General features: G+C 40.4%; 1 protein-coding gene across 3 annotated transcripts in view; it reads left to right on the forward strand.

Moving 5' to 3' along the window:
- The window catches only part of LOC311520254 (gamma-aminobutyric acid receptor subunit alpha-2), a 356,749-nt gene extending 344,682 nt beyond the window's left edge, over nt 1-12,067 (forward strand). For all 3 annotated transcript variants that reach the window (XM_084627589.1, XM_084627591.1, XM_084627592.1), the window contains 2 exons: nt 672-874; nt 11,449-12,067. In XM_084627589.1, the coding sequence (XP_084483715.1) occupies nt 672-874; nt 11,449-11,757 (512 nt within the window). In that variant the 3' untranslated portion in view covers nt 11,758-12,067. The remainder of the gene's footprint in view (nt 1-671; nt 875-11,448) is intronic.
- Nucleotides 12,068-14,461: the final 2,394 nt, after the last annotated feature.

Consider the following 14,461-nt stretch of genomic DNA (forward strand, 5'->3'; position numbering starts at 1 on the left):
CTGCAATCTCCTGTTGTCCCCCATAGGAGTGAAACCACAGGCTGTACTTAGTCAGAATGGCTGCCAAACATGTATAGTCTTTGACAGTGGACACAAAAAACTACTCCTTGGAAAGTTAGCCATTAATTCTTTTCCATTGTTTGCAATGCAGTTGAAGCCAGGCTGACCTCAGAAAAGTTGACCATCCCTTGGATTCGCTGGTTGGGAAACTGGGCGGGAAACTGGGCAGGAAACTGTTAGGAGGCAGGGATTATTGGCACTGCAAATGCTCATCAACATGTCCTTTTTGCTATACTGCTGCAAAGTGATTTGACACATTCCATAAAGCAAACTAGTTAATTTAGTTGCCTCGCTGTGGGGTTTTCTCCCAAAAGTCTGATTGATCAAAAAATGAAAAAAAAAATCTGTATGTATTTTCAAGACTGTATCTTCAGACATTTTTCACCAAAATTTTATTTAAAAAAAAAGTGAATCAAAACTAGGTTACAAAGGAAAATTCTGCTGCCACCTTCCATATGGTGCATCTAGTATGCCACCATACTATATGAACATTATGTAAACATTTTTATAATTCTTAGAAATGTACTGTAAGATGTTCCTGTTCTCAATCTTATTCAATTTCAAAATTCAGTTAAAATTGCCGATATTTTCTTTTTTTCCACCCTCTACAGGAGTAACAACTGTCTTGACAATGACAACGTTGAGCATCAGTGCACGAAATTCCCTCCCAAAAGTAGCTTATGCAACAGCCATGGATTGGTTTATTGCTGTTTGTTATGCATTTGTATTCTCTGCATTGATAGAATTTGCCACTGTAAATTACTTCACAAAACGAGGATGGGCATGGGATGGAAAAAGCGTAGTCAATGATAAGGTAAATGATAATGAAACACATTTATATTTCCAGTCAATTCTAAGAAAGCATTTAACAGATATTTTGGTAGTTGCTTACTACTGAAAAATACTTGAAATTTCAAACCAATAGAAAGATTATGTCTTGTGAGATGAAAGTAGGTGTGGATAGAAAGATATTGTAAAGTGTGTGCTCAAATTGCCAACCTCTCGCAGAAATTGAACTGCATACAAGAACTTTCTCTAGCAGGCTGTCCTTGGAGAAATGATTATTGTGTCAAGGCTTTTGCCACATTAATCAATATCCTATTTGAGTCTCGTTAAATGTCAAAAATATAAATTCTGAGGTTACACCACATTATGCTCCTGAGTCCTTCATGTGGAAATGAATAAAATCAGAGTAATATTTCTGTAAAATATCTTTATTCAGATTTATTCAAAATAACTGTAACCCTTCTGCCCATCAGAGTTGGCAGCAAGAAGGGCCGGGTTCAGTATCTAGGGGTTCCATTCCAACAATGCAAAACCGGCTCGAGCCCCCACCCAGTGACCTGGGACAAATATATACCATCCTCGCTGGGCGCTTCCAAGAGGCAATACTTCCCCTCTCGCAAGCACAGAGTCTGAGTGTAGCAAAAGCCTTTTAATAACATAGAGAAACAATGTGGCATTATGTTGTGGAAACACCACCAACAGGATTCATAACACAACCCATGAGCAAAAAACCCACCCCAAGCAAATTGGGGTATGTCCTTTCCCTTTGGTTCTTGAGTCCAGCAACCCAAAGTCACAAAAGTCCAACAACCCAAAAGTCTCTGTCCCTGGTCAGGTTTCAGAGTAGCAGCCGTGTTAGTCTGTACTCGCAAAAAGAAAAGGAGTACTTGCGGCACCTTAGAGACTAACAAATTTATTTGAGCATAAGCTTTCGTGAGCTACAGCTCACTTCATCAGATGCATCCGATGAAGTGAGCTGTAGCTCACGAAAGCTTATGCTCAGATAAATTTGTTAGTCTCTAAGGTGCCACAAGTACTCCTTTTCTTTTTGTCCCTGGTCAGTGCAGCACCAGAGTTCGAAAGTTTATCTGCAGAGTTTTACCTCCCAACCTGGGTGGAGATGGGAGGGGGGGTTTAAGGGGTCCAAAGCCAATTGCCCCACCTCTCCATGCGGCTCTGCTCCACTCCACACTCTGCTCCACTCCACACTGCAGTCATCCCACAAACTGCTCCGCTTCACCAGCCACTCTGCTCTGCCAGCCATCCCATGAGCCGCTCCAGCTGTTCCGTAAACTGCTCTGCTCCAAGAGCCACTCTGCTCTGCCAGCTGTCCCGCAAACTGCTCCACAATATATCTTCAGGCTCCCCCACTACTTAACACAACACTCCATGATTTCAGCTCTTAGTAAGTTTAGCTCTTTTGTGATTTCAGCTTGTAGTAGGGGAGCCTCAGTGCTGGTGCACCATTGGCCCAAAGTGAATTCAGCTCAGCAGCCTGTAACTAGACTCCAAATGGAATCAAAATTAGCTCGGATATTCCACAGTGGAGAGAGGAGGAAGTGCAATTAGCGTAAGGGGCCCATACCACCACGTATTAATACCTGTCCTTAGCCTCTCTCAATTCACTGAGTTTTGGAACCCATGTTCCTTGCCTAGCGAGTGCTACTTAGTTGATGGCAAGTCCCTCCATCATAACAAAAGGCCAAGTATAGTTCCACTGTCTTTGATTCACATAATCAGGATAATAATTTATTCTTCCTGCCCCAATAACAGAGAAACTGGGGATCCCACAGCAGCCAAAGTGACCATTTGGGCAGCTATGGGCTCATGCTAGGCTGGGTGGGTGTGCCTATGCAAATGAGATCAGCCCCTGAAGTTCTTTTCCACAACTTGCCACAACTCACCACCAGATGTCAGGGTAGAGCTCATCCTGACTCTGCTTACATCAGCTTCCTACACTTGCATCCATTACATTTCAGAACGTTGGAGATACTGTCACAGTCACCCAACTTCTTTATTTCCTTATTTGTTTTATAGTTGTCCATTTCCCTCTTGTGCTTTATCTGCATCACTGTAAAGAATGAAGGAGTTATATGTAGGGTTTTATTTATAAATATAATTTGCCCCTCAGGTTATGTCTGATATTAACCTGCCCAAATGCCAGGAGTTAAATCAAAGAGGGTGTTAAGAGGAAGCAAACAGGAACCAAAATAGTGGCTCCTTAATGGATTAAGGGGGGTAAACTTTTAATTAGGGAATGGCCCTGCTTGGCTCCCACCAGGCTGCATAGTTTACTCATCATAAGGCTGAAGGCCTAGCATCAAAGGGGGTCCCAGAATCTTAAAGATGCTTCCCATGGGAATGAGAGGGGGCTGCCCAGGGAGTGTCAGGGAGAGCTAACAGTCAGACAAGGAGAGACACATAGGCAAAGACCGCATGCTGCAGGCAGGAGAGTCTGCTCCTCCCAGCTAGAGATGGGAGTTAGCTGGGTTAAGGGGAATTTACAAAAATGTTCAAGGAAAGATTAAAGTGTAGGTAAGGGACAATATATGTGTGGGACTCTTTGCTCTTTAGCCCTTTGCTCTGTGTGCTTTCTACCTTTGGGTGAATGAATAATGCTTTGTTTTGAAGACGCTGTTTCTGGGTCACTTCAAACTTATATTGTCGTGGACACCTGAAGGGAAAAGGTTTACAAGTGCCAAACTCAACTGGGGCTGTTTAGCTAGCAGGTTGAGAAATCTGGGGTTGGGGAAGGGGCCTGCAGCCTAGAGACCCAGTCTCAGAGTGGCTGGACAGTGTGATTCCATTCAGAACAAGGTGCAGGAAGCTAGCTCTGTCACCTGAGGCGTGCACTCAAGAGAGGCTGTCCCTAACCATGGGACGTGCAATATCGGCAAATTCTAGGTGTTCCAGCGTGTTGTGAGCAGCAGTGCAAGTAGGGCGGTCTGCTCCAGTACACAGTACCAGCAAGATATTTATAGCTGGTACGGCGCACCGGAAAGAGGAGCAGATTGTGGGGCTGCTGGGCGGCCCCACGCTGGCAGCTCCTCCGGTGCAGCTGTACTGCCCCAGCCCTTCCATGCAGGGTCTCTTCTTTCTGTCCAGCAGCCAGCCTCACTGGTGGACAGGGCTGGGGGAGGTACAGCTGCTGGCGATGCTGCTGGTGTTCTGCTCCTTTCCCTGCTGGGGTTCCCGGGAGAGCCCTGAACCCCAGCGGGGAAAGGAGCCAAACATGGGGCTCCCGGGCGGCCCCATGCCGGCAGCTCCTCTGGTGTGGCTGTTGTACTGCCCCCAGCCCTGTCCTCCTGCGGGGCTGGCTGCTGTACAGAGGGGAGTCTCCAGCACAGCGGAAGAAGGATAGAGACCATCCTTCCCAGCCCCAAGATAAGGGGGGTGGATCATGGGGCAGGGATGGGGAGAAGTAGGGGCCCTGGGCTGGGGGTGGGGTGTTGAGTCACATGGAGGGTCACATGAGGAGGTCATGTGCCCCTCCATGGAGGGGAGGGGCGTACCAGTAAGAAATGGATTCCACTTGTATCACTGGTTGTGAGGATCTTTGCAAAAAATAATTAAACTTGAATATGGGCCTGGTATCTAAATCCCAGAAAGCATGGAAAAATGCAAGCACATAATGGTCCTCTGACCAATTTAATTTCAGAAGATAAGGCCTGTTTAGTTTTTATGAATCTCGTACGCTACCTGAAATTTCTTCTTGTCCATCTTATCATTACCCTAATCAGTGGCTTGGTCTGGCAAGGGTGCAAGTAAGTGCTGACCTATTAGTAGGACTTCTAAGCATGGTGGAGGAAGCTGAGAGTAGGAGGCAAGACAGCTGGGTAGGCTGGCAAGAATAGCCTGTTCAGACTAGGTCACAAGGCGTTATGCAGCTAGGAATGAGAGAAATTTTTTCCTTAGAACTCAGGACACATTTTTCAGTGGCTGGCCCATGTGGCTGCTCTCCCTCTGAGTTTCTTTCAAGTGCAGCTCATAAACACACTCCAGACAAGCTGTAGGAGTACTGGAAAATCATTAAAATGCCAGCACCGTACTCATGGTTTTTACTGATTTGGATTGCATCTAAACAGCTGTGCTCTGACCACAATGTGTCTCAGGCTCTGTTGCCCTTGGTCACGGCCACTTTCTCCCTAAGCCATCAGTGCTGAGTTTAGTGCAGTTCCGGTTTGTTCATGGTGCTGATCCTTGTGCACATTTGTCTGCACTATGCGGAACCCTCTTTGCTCAAGTTCTCAGTAACAGCTCTTTTTGCGCTTCTATTGGCAACTCTCATCAATCTGCAAGAGAGTCAAGAAAATGTCATTTGGGTCCCTGTGGCCATGTGGTTTGCTAAGGAAAGCGAGACTTCACTACAATCATTATTTTGACTCTGATTCAATTTGCTTAATGTTCAGTTGAATATTAGGCTTTCTGAGATATAGAGAGTAGGTGTTAATAGTTTGCTGTTCTTTAGCATTCTTCAAATACCACAGACCACTTTACAAACCTTCATAATGTAATTAAGCCTGTGTGAGCTCCGAAGTATTCTCATTTTACAGATCAGGAAAAAAGACTTCAGTGAAGTAACTTGTTCAAGGTCACACGGTGAGACTGTGGCCAACCAGAAACCAGGACTTGCCAGTCCTGACCCTCCAGTCCTGAGCTCTAGCCTCTAACATACACGTTATCCATTCGGTTAATTGTAACCTCTTGTTGGTTGAAAAGCTCAATCTCAAATTTCTTTTTTACGCTATAGGACAACTTTCAAAGTAGGAGTCTAAGCAAGACTTTCAAAATAAGAACGCCATAATTAAACAGTTATCTTCATGCATTAAATAAGTAGTTGCATGCACAGAAACTTGGTTTGCATAAATAACTGCATATTTTGCACATGTAATCACCTTTTTTGTGCTTACAGGATCTGCATATTCTACAGGCACAACTTCGGCACTTGTTATTGAAAATATGGTCCTGTATATTTTACCCTGCAGACTCCTTGCCTATTGATAGCTTTTAGGCCCAAATCCAACACCCATATAAGTTAGTGGAAAGACTCAGATTGATTTCAGTGGGCACTAAATTGAATCTTTAGTTTCCACAATGTGACTGACTGCCTTCACAAACAAGCTGAAATTAGTATATGTTCTATTCTTAGTGCCAACAAATGACATCTGAATGAATCAATGCAAGATTGAATCTTCAGTCACACCCTTGGTTTTATTGAAAGCATAGAGTTATAACACACAGTCATTATGCTGTAATAGCAGTAGCTGAGACACTATGAGACTTACAATATCTTGCAATGTTTCAGAGTAACAGCCGTGTTAGTCTGTATTCGCAAAAAGAAAAGGAGTACTTGTGGCACCTTAGCGACTAACCAATTTATTTGAGCATAAGCTTTCGTGAGCTACAGCTCACTTCATCGGATGCATACCGTGGAAACTGCAGCAGACTTTATATATACACAGAGAATATGAAACAATACCTCCTCCCACCCCACTGTCCTGCTGGTAATAGCTTATCTAAAGTGATCATCAGGTGGGCCATTTCCAGCACAAATCCAGGTTTTCTCACCCTCCACCCCCCCACACAGCAGGAGAGTGAATTTGTGTGGGGGGGTGGAGGGTGAGAAAACCTGGATTTGTGCTGGAAATGGCCCACCTGATGAGCACTTTAGATAAGCTATTACCAGCAGGACAGTGGTGTGGGAGGAGGTATTGTTTCATATTCTCTGTGTATATATAAAGTCTGCTGCAGTTTCCACGGTATGCATCCGATGAAGTGAGCTGTAGCTCACGAAAGCTTATGCTCAAATAAATTGGTTAGTCTCTAAGGTGCCACAAGTACTCCTTTTCTTTTTGCGAATATCTTGCAATAACTCTCATTATAATATTTCATTTAAGAAGTCTCCACACACCAAAATTTTGTGTGCTCTCAATTTATATATTATCAAATCCTAAACATACTTAGTTTAAGACAAAATTCCTGCTGAAGTCAACAGAAATTTTGCCTGAATTAGAAGTTCAGGATTTAGCTCATTTATTTTAAATTCTGAACAAAAACATACTCATATTGATGACACTTTGGCTTGTTGCACCTGTTTTCAAATCGCTTATACTCCATTATTGAACATCCTTTTAAAATGAAGTAGGTATGGGTTATTTTCAGTTGTGTTTCTAGCTCATCAGACATTATTCACTTTATAATTTATTTAAGAAACAATATACCAGTAAGTTAATTTCATTCTTGTCATTTTTCAAGTCCAGTGCAGTTTAATATAATCCAATTGGACTGAAGTTAGCAAAGAGATCACAGAATATGAGAAATAATGTATATTAAAATGAGTGATGTCTGAGGACCAGAAACACAATGGGATGATACCAGACACCTACTGCTAATTGTAATGGATTCCGGAGGATCTGAAAACAGCTCAGTTAGCCAAAAGCAGTGTAGACATACCCTCAGGGACTCCTTAGATCAACAGAAGTTTGAATCAATTGAAAACATAAAGTACTTTTGATATTGGTGTAGAAGGGACAATGTGTGTGGAAACTTTTAACTTAATGTAAGAGTGTTTTAATCACCTGAATATACTGGCGTTATTGCAAATTTGGTGTCAAGTCCTGTACATTGTTGTTGTAAATAACACAGAACAAATGTTATTGCTGTCTCTTGATTTTATATTATGTAATTACTGTCTCTACCATACCCTCATTCAGTAAATGAGAGAGAATGTCAGCTAAGGAAAACTCCAAGTTGTGGTTGCTCCTGACCCAAACCTGGGTACAATATTATGTATTTCCCTAATAGGAGTGAAGCTAAGATTAACAGTTAATGTTTGCACAGTGGTTTGAATGTGTAAAGTGGTGCATATAAGTGCAAAATATTATATTAATAATAAGGAAGAACAGTAGAAAAAGTGACAGCGCATCCTTTTTTAACTCCTCTTGTTCCTAGTGAAGAATGAGACACCCACAACTTCAGGCATCACTCTCTAGATTCTAGAAAGAAAAGGAGGACTTGTGGCACCTTAGAGACTAACCGATTTATTAGAGCATAAGCTTTCGTGAGCTACAGCTCACTTCCTCAGATGCATATCGTGGAAACTGCAGCAGGCTTTATATATACACAGAGAATATGAAACAATACCTATTCCCACCCCACTGTCCTGCTGGTAATAGCTTATCTAAAGTGATTTCCAGCACAAATCCAGGTTTTCTCACCCTCCACCCCCCCACACAAATTCACTCTCCTGCTGTGAATTTGTGTGGGGGGGTGGAGGGTGAGAAAACCTGGATTTGTGCTGGAAATCACTTTAGATAAGCTATTACCAGCAGGACAGTGGGGTGGGAATAGGTATTGTTTCATATTCTCTGTGTATATATAAAGCCTGCTGCAGTTTCCACGATATGCATCTGAGGAAGTGAGCTGTAGCTCACGAAAGCTTATGCTCTAATAAATCGGTTAGTCTCTAAGGTGCCACAAGTCCTCCTTTTCTTTTTGCGAATACAGACTAACACGGCTGCTACTCTGAAACCTAGATTCTAGAAATAGATCCTGAATCACTTACCAACAGATTATCTGCATGTCAAACAAATGCAGCTTTTCTGACTGGCACATTGACACTCCATTATAAATGATATAGGAAGACCATATGAACGCTCCAATCATCCTTCAGCTATTGCTTTAAATTAGTGTAAGAGTGTTCTTGCATGATCTCAGAAGTGGCAGCTGCTTAACAGCTAAACTATGCCTTCCCTGGGCAAAACAAGCAAAATTCAAGTGACCCAGCATCAATAGCGTGTCTACTCAGGTTATCATTCTTGATCTTAAATGCCCTTTCCTTATAAATAGGTTAGTTGACCTGTTCCCTATTTTATTTCTTACAACTCTCAAATGTACTGATGAGGAATCTAGCTCTGTTCCTATGTAAGTGACTACTGTAGGAAGTCATTCAGCCTTTCTTTCAGTATTGCTACCTTAATTCTACTGCTCATGAACTGTCCATTCTGAAATTCATCTTGTTCATATATGACAAGATTAGTTCTGTAAAGGCTACCTACCGATTGTCAATTGAAAATATTCTATCTTCTAACAACCTATTCAATAATTACAGTCTTCCCATATCCAATTGTCTAAATATTTGAAAATTAGAAATTGCATTCAGAACAAAATCATGTTGGGATTTTCTACAGTACTGCAATATCTACTTCCCTGAAATCATGTAATGACTAAAAATTAAGCTTTCAATATTTCAATTGTTTCTAATACAAAACCCACAATTTACCATAATATGAAAAATCCCATTAATGGGATTACAAATACTTTAATAGATTTTTTAAAAATCACGGTTCTTGGGTATGAAAGAAGGGATTTTTGCAGATTAGCTCATATGCACCTATCTCTCTGTTCTTTTTCTCTCTGGTTTTACACACCCTGACCCTGAACACAACACAAAGCTCAGCCACTTTCAGCTAATAAGCAATGTGTCAGGGTCAAGGAGAAATGACTGTGTTTACATTCCACTGAGGTTCTTCTCTAACTCTGGAGTAGGCTTGGAACTTGTATTTCATTGGGGAACTGAGATGGGGATCATAGGAATTTCCATAGTACATAGCAGTCCGCATTCACACTCCAGTCAGTACACCAATTCACACCATGCCTCACATGAGGTGAGAACTGGAATGAAACTCAGCCCTCCCCAGACCACCTCCAGCAGCTTTTTTTCCATGGAACATAGGCTACATCTACAGTTTACACCACTCTTGTGGTGTCTGAGGGTATGTGTAGCTACACACCGCAGTGAAAGGCAGGCTATGTCCACACTGCCGTGTGTAGCTGCCTAAAGGGTGATTGGTCTCTTGAAAAATTTAGCCTCTGAAGTCCAGATCCTGAACCTCCTTGCATGTGGTCAGACTCTTGAAGCTGGGCCAGTGAAGTCAACCTTGCTCTGTTCAGACAGAACACTTTGCAGGGTGTGGGCTTGTTTTCCAGGGGAAAAAATGACACAAGACATGGCTCAGACTTGTATGTGTTTACCTACATTTGCTCACTCATTCATATATCTGATTGACACCATTTTAGAAAAGGTAGATTATCAGGGTCTGCTATTACAATTGCTTTTTGCATAGTCAAAAAGATGAGTCACCATCAAGGAATATAGGCCAAAATATAGGGTTCGTGTAACTTAAGTCTTACAAAATTTAATATTAACAGAAATATTTTTTAGGTGGTTGGATTTAAAAAAAAAAGAAGCCAATAAAGACAATTTTTTGGTTTTGGTTTTAACATTCCGCTACGACATTTGCAACGCAAACATTGCAGCATTGTATTAGCACACAAGAAAAAAATGGAAATTATGTTTTCAAAATCATGTGGCAAGCAGAATGAAATACAAAAAGTAAGCAAATAGGAAAGATGGTGATTAGATTTTAAAAATGTGGGTTTTTTTGTATAACTTAGGAGCTGATCCTGCATAGTGCAGGAAAGAGAATGGAAGGGTTTTTTGGGCCACAGTTGTTGAAAAGACATAGCTGTTAGTTCACATCTTGTTCGGGTATCTATGTTATGGTACATAGACAGCCAACCTACCTTGTACAGACTACAGGTTTGTGTATTAAGGGGATGAAGGGAAAGGGTGTGGAAGTGGCCATTGGCAGGCCTCCTTACCCTTATCCTCACCCTCAATCCTGACCATCAGATCTGGGGCAGGGATAAGTAGATACATACCTCACGTAGTGATGATAATGTGAAGTAGGGCTGTTACTCACTAACAGATGTCTCTTCCCCAGGTTTTAGCCGTTGCAGGATTTTAAAATATCCTCAGCCACCCAAGCAAGCAATATAAATATAATTAAAAATATATGCGAGTAACTGGAGTATCTTAAATAATTGAATTATAGTAAGCGTTTGTATTTTTATTGGTGTGGAATTATGGGGTTTATGAGTAATGCAAACATTAGATTTGGGGAGGAGAGATGTCCCACTTCCTAATTTTTATATAAATGTACTGACAGGTAACCTTAGTCACCTGGCTGTGCAATCAGTCTTTAATTATCCCCTTCAGCAGTCATTGTAATCCTCCTTTCACTTCATTGTGGTGGGAACTGGGCATTAGATCAATGAGAGTGGATTGTATCATTCTCACCTACGTTTTATTTTGGTGGTGGCCCTTTTCCTGATCCATTCCCTGTTTCCTGTTTACCGTTAGCTCTGTCAGAACACTGGGCCTCAAGACAAGACTAGAGACTGTAATCCTTTTCTGAAGCTGGCTCCTACTCAATCAATCTAGGGAGAAGCCAGTCCTTCGAAGATATCCACAAGCATGGACCCTTTCTCCCCTGGAGACTCCTGTTGACTTCAGTGGGACTCGTGTGGGCATAAGGGCCTATGCTTGCAGATTTCTTTACTAGATTGAGACACTATTCTGTAGCTTCCATCTGGGAGACTGAGGGCATCGTCTACATATGCTTTGTCATTATAGTAATCACCGATATTTATTTTCCCATCTTCACTATTTTTAAAAACATTTGAAATGCTGTTTTATTGAATCTGATTTGGCAAATGTCCCATGCAGTAAATATTTAACTCCATGCTGTCTTCCAATAGAAAAAAGAAAAAGCATCTGTCATTAAGAAAAACAATGCCTATGCAGTGGCTGTTGCCAATTATGCTCCAAATATTACCAAGGACTCAGTGCTACCAACAATCTCCAAGAGTGCTACAACCACAGAACCCAACAAGGCAAAGCCAGAAGCCAAGCCGCAAGAAGCAAAGAAAACATTCAACAGTGTTAGCAAAATTGACAGAATGTCTAGAATAGTGTTTCCAGTCTTATTTGGTACTTTTAACTTAGTGTACTGGGCTACATATTTAAACAGGGAACCTGTCTTACTTGGGTTTGCTCCCTCAACCTAAAAGCTGAATTACACTGGGAATGTATAGCATCATTATATCAGTTAGGTTGTTTTGCTATGTACAGTACGACTAATAACTGCTAATCTGTGAACCAATATGTACAGAGTGTATATAGATATCTTATCCGTGTATCTCCAAAGGAGACACACAGTGTTTATTCATGGATCTGTAAACAGATAACACCCACGGCTAATATAGCCAACTCTTTAGAAGTTCTACCCAGGGGATTTCCTTTAAACTGGGATTCAAATGCACAGAATTATATCTTCTCCATACAATTAGAGGACAATATGGTCCTGCATAACTATTTAGGAACAGTATTTTCTTAATTTAAAGTTAAAATATTTTTCTATAAAATAACTGATTCTACTTTAATGGGATAAGCTGTCATTAAAAATGATTTTTTTTAAAAAAACTTATTTCATACAATGGTAGTGCCCATGTACATATTATAGAGTGATGAGCTCAAACTATTCTGTTGTTCACAGCCATTTTGGAAAGTAGTTATGTTTAAAACTTAGTAAAGACTATTGGAATGCCAAAGCCATTAGTTCCTTACTTCAAGACCTGCTTTGAACTTGTTAATGAAGTATTCCAACTCATTTAAGTGAGCAGTGGTGAGCATCAATCAACTTCCACTAGAAAAACTTTTTTTTTCTCCTCAGTGTTTGTTTCTCTGAGGTTGCTGAACCAAGTTCTCCTTTTCAGCAAGGTCAGAAAAGGTTTTTTGTTTTTTTTTTTAAATTAGATTGACATCAGGCTCATAAATATTGGTAATTGACACTCAGAAATTTTTCAGGGTCAAGTATATCAGAAATATAAAATGCTCTTTTTCCTGCTTCGTATTTACAGGAAAATCTGCCTTAAAAAGGCTTCCTCACATCTGCCCATAGAAGCCACTGTTTTCAAAGGAAACTGCAGTTTGGGATTGCAATCCAGGAAGTTGTCCTCATGGATAAGATTTATTGCTGCTTTTGTAAATTGCAACTTTACATTTCACTGACATCACTTAACAACTTTGTATACTAGAAAGGGTTTTGCTAAGATTTGAGTGTTATTTTTAATAAACTTCAGTGCATCATCAGTAATTGTCAATTATTTCATACACAAAATATAACAAAATTGGAGCTTCCATTTGCAATTTTATATGCATATTTAATGTTAGTAAAATTAATTTTCATCTGAACCTTTGCAAATATTCCTTATGCCCTGAAAGGCCTGGTAAATCATGGCATAACTAATAACTGTGCACTGTATTTAGATTTTAATATACTTGGCCAATCAAAAATATTTTGATTCACATATACATTAGCAGTTATTAGTTGGCCTTTTAAAATAGATACACCTTTATGATGGTGTGTTTACAGTAGAAACATATGTCATCGTATAGTGTCATTTATTGCAGTTTTGTACAGTACTTGAGTATAGTGCATAAAATAGGTATGTTCAAAGTTTGACAAACTTGTACAAATATTTCTAAAATGAATAAATGAATTATCTTAAGACGTGGAAACTAGCAAAAACAAAGAAGAAGAATCTAACATTGCTTTTTTTGCTGTTTAATTTTTCTTGTCTTTTTCTTTGTTTTTAATGTGATTCTATTTTGTGCTTTGCATGACAGTATAGATGCCAAGGTCACAAATGCATTTTATTAGTAGACTTTACAATGAAGACAGACTTGACTTTAGTCAAGCAAGATATTCCATACAACATCAGTAAAATAGAAGGGAGAACCACTGGTGAAATGTGTATTCCCTTCATCCCCTCTAATAAAACCATCTTTATTCATCAACGGTAGTTGAAAAACAAGCACTTTACTCAAAACATTAAAATAGAAATATCCTTATTTTCATATATATATTTATATATAAATGTAGATCTTCCATGTAATACAGAGATGTGTGCAATAGGGTGATAAAGTGTAAAAGGGTTGAAGGCAAGCAATAAAAAGTTTTTTCATGGTATAATTATACATTTTAAAAATGTTTTATTTGTAAATTATAAAAGATCCCTTTAATGTCATAGTGTCCAGGTATAACATATATACATATGTAGAATATTTGTAAATATTGGTCCAGTATAAAAATCCTTTCATGTTTCTGTCTGTTTCTGGTAAAGGGCTGTGACTGTGTAGTATAGTGGAGGCCCAGGCTTATCTGCTCTCAAATAGCAGGTTGATTGCTGTTTTCATGTACCTTTGGGCATCCTACAATCTGATGGGGGCTCTCAACTCCCATTAACCTCAACAGGAGTTGAGGACTCTCAGCACCTCACAGGTTTGGGCTTATAAAAAGTAAGGTCTGTATTTACCCCAGTTACATCCCAGATAGCTCAGCAACGTTAGGTTTGCTGTCTCAAATAATGGGAAGTCAGAACTCTGCCCTCTAGATACATGAGCGGTGCTTAATTTGTGCCAGGGCTGAGCCCCAGCACCTCTAGGCTTGGCATTTCATAGCCCCAGCACCTCTGCGCTTGCTGTATCAGTCATGAATGTAAAAAAAAAAAAATGGCTTGAGCACTGGCACCTCTTTCATTGCAAATTAAGCACTGTATGTGAGTGTGTCCAGAGGTCCATTTGATTGTGTGACGGGAGAGGGCTGTATAGTTTTTTTTTTACAGCTACACACATAAAGGTATCTGACTTACAGAATCAAGCAAGTCCTGTCTTCGCTTGAGAAAAATAACGTGTTTAATTTATAGCTGC

The sequence above is a fragment of the Lepidochelys olivacea genome, assembly GCF_965140295.1.
Source record: "Lepidochelys olivacea isolate rLepOli2 genome assembly, chromosome: 4".
Taxonomy (NCBI): Eukaryota; Metazoa; Chordata; order Testudines; family Cheloniidae; genus Lepidochelys; species Lepidochelys olivacea.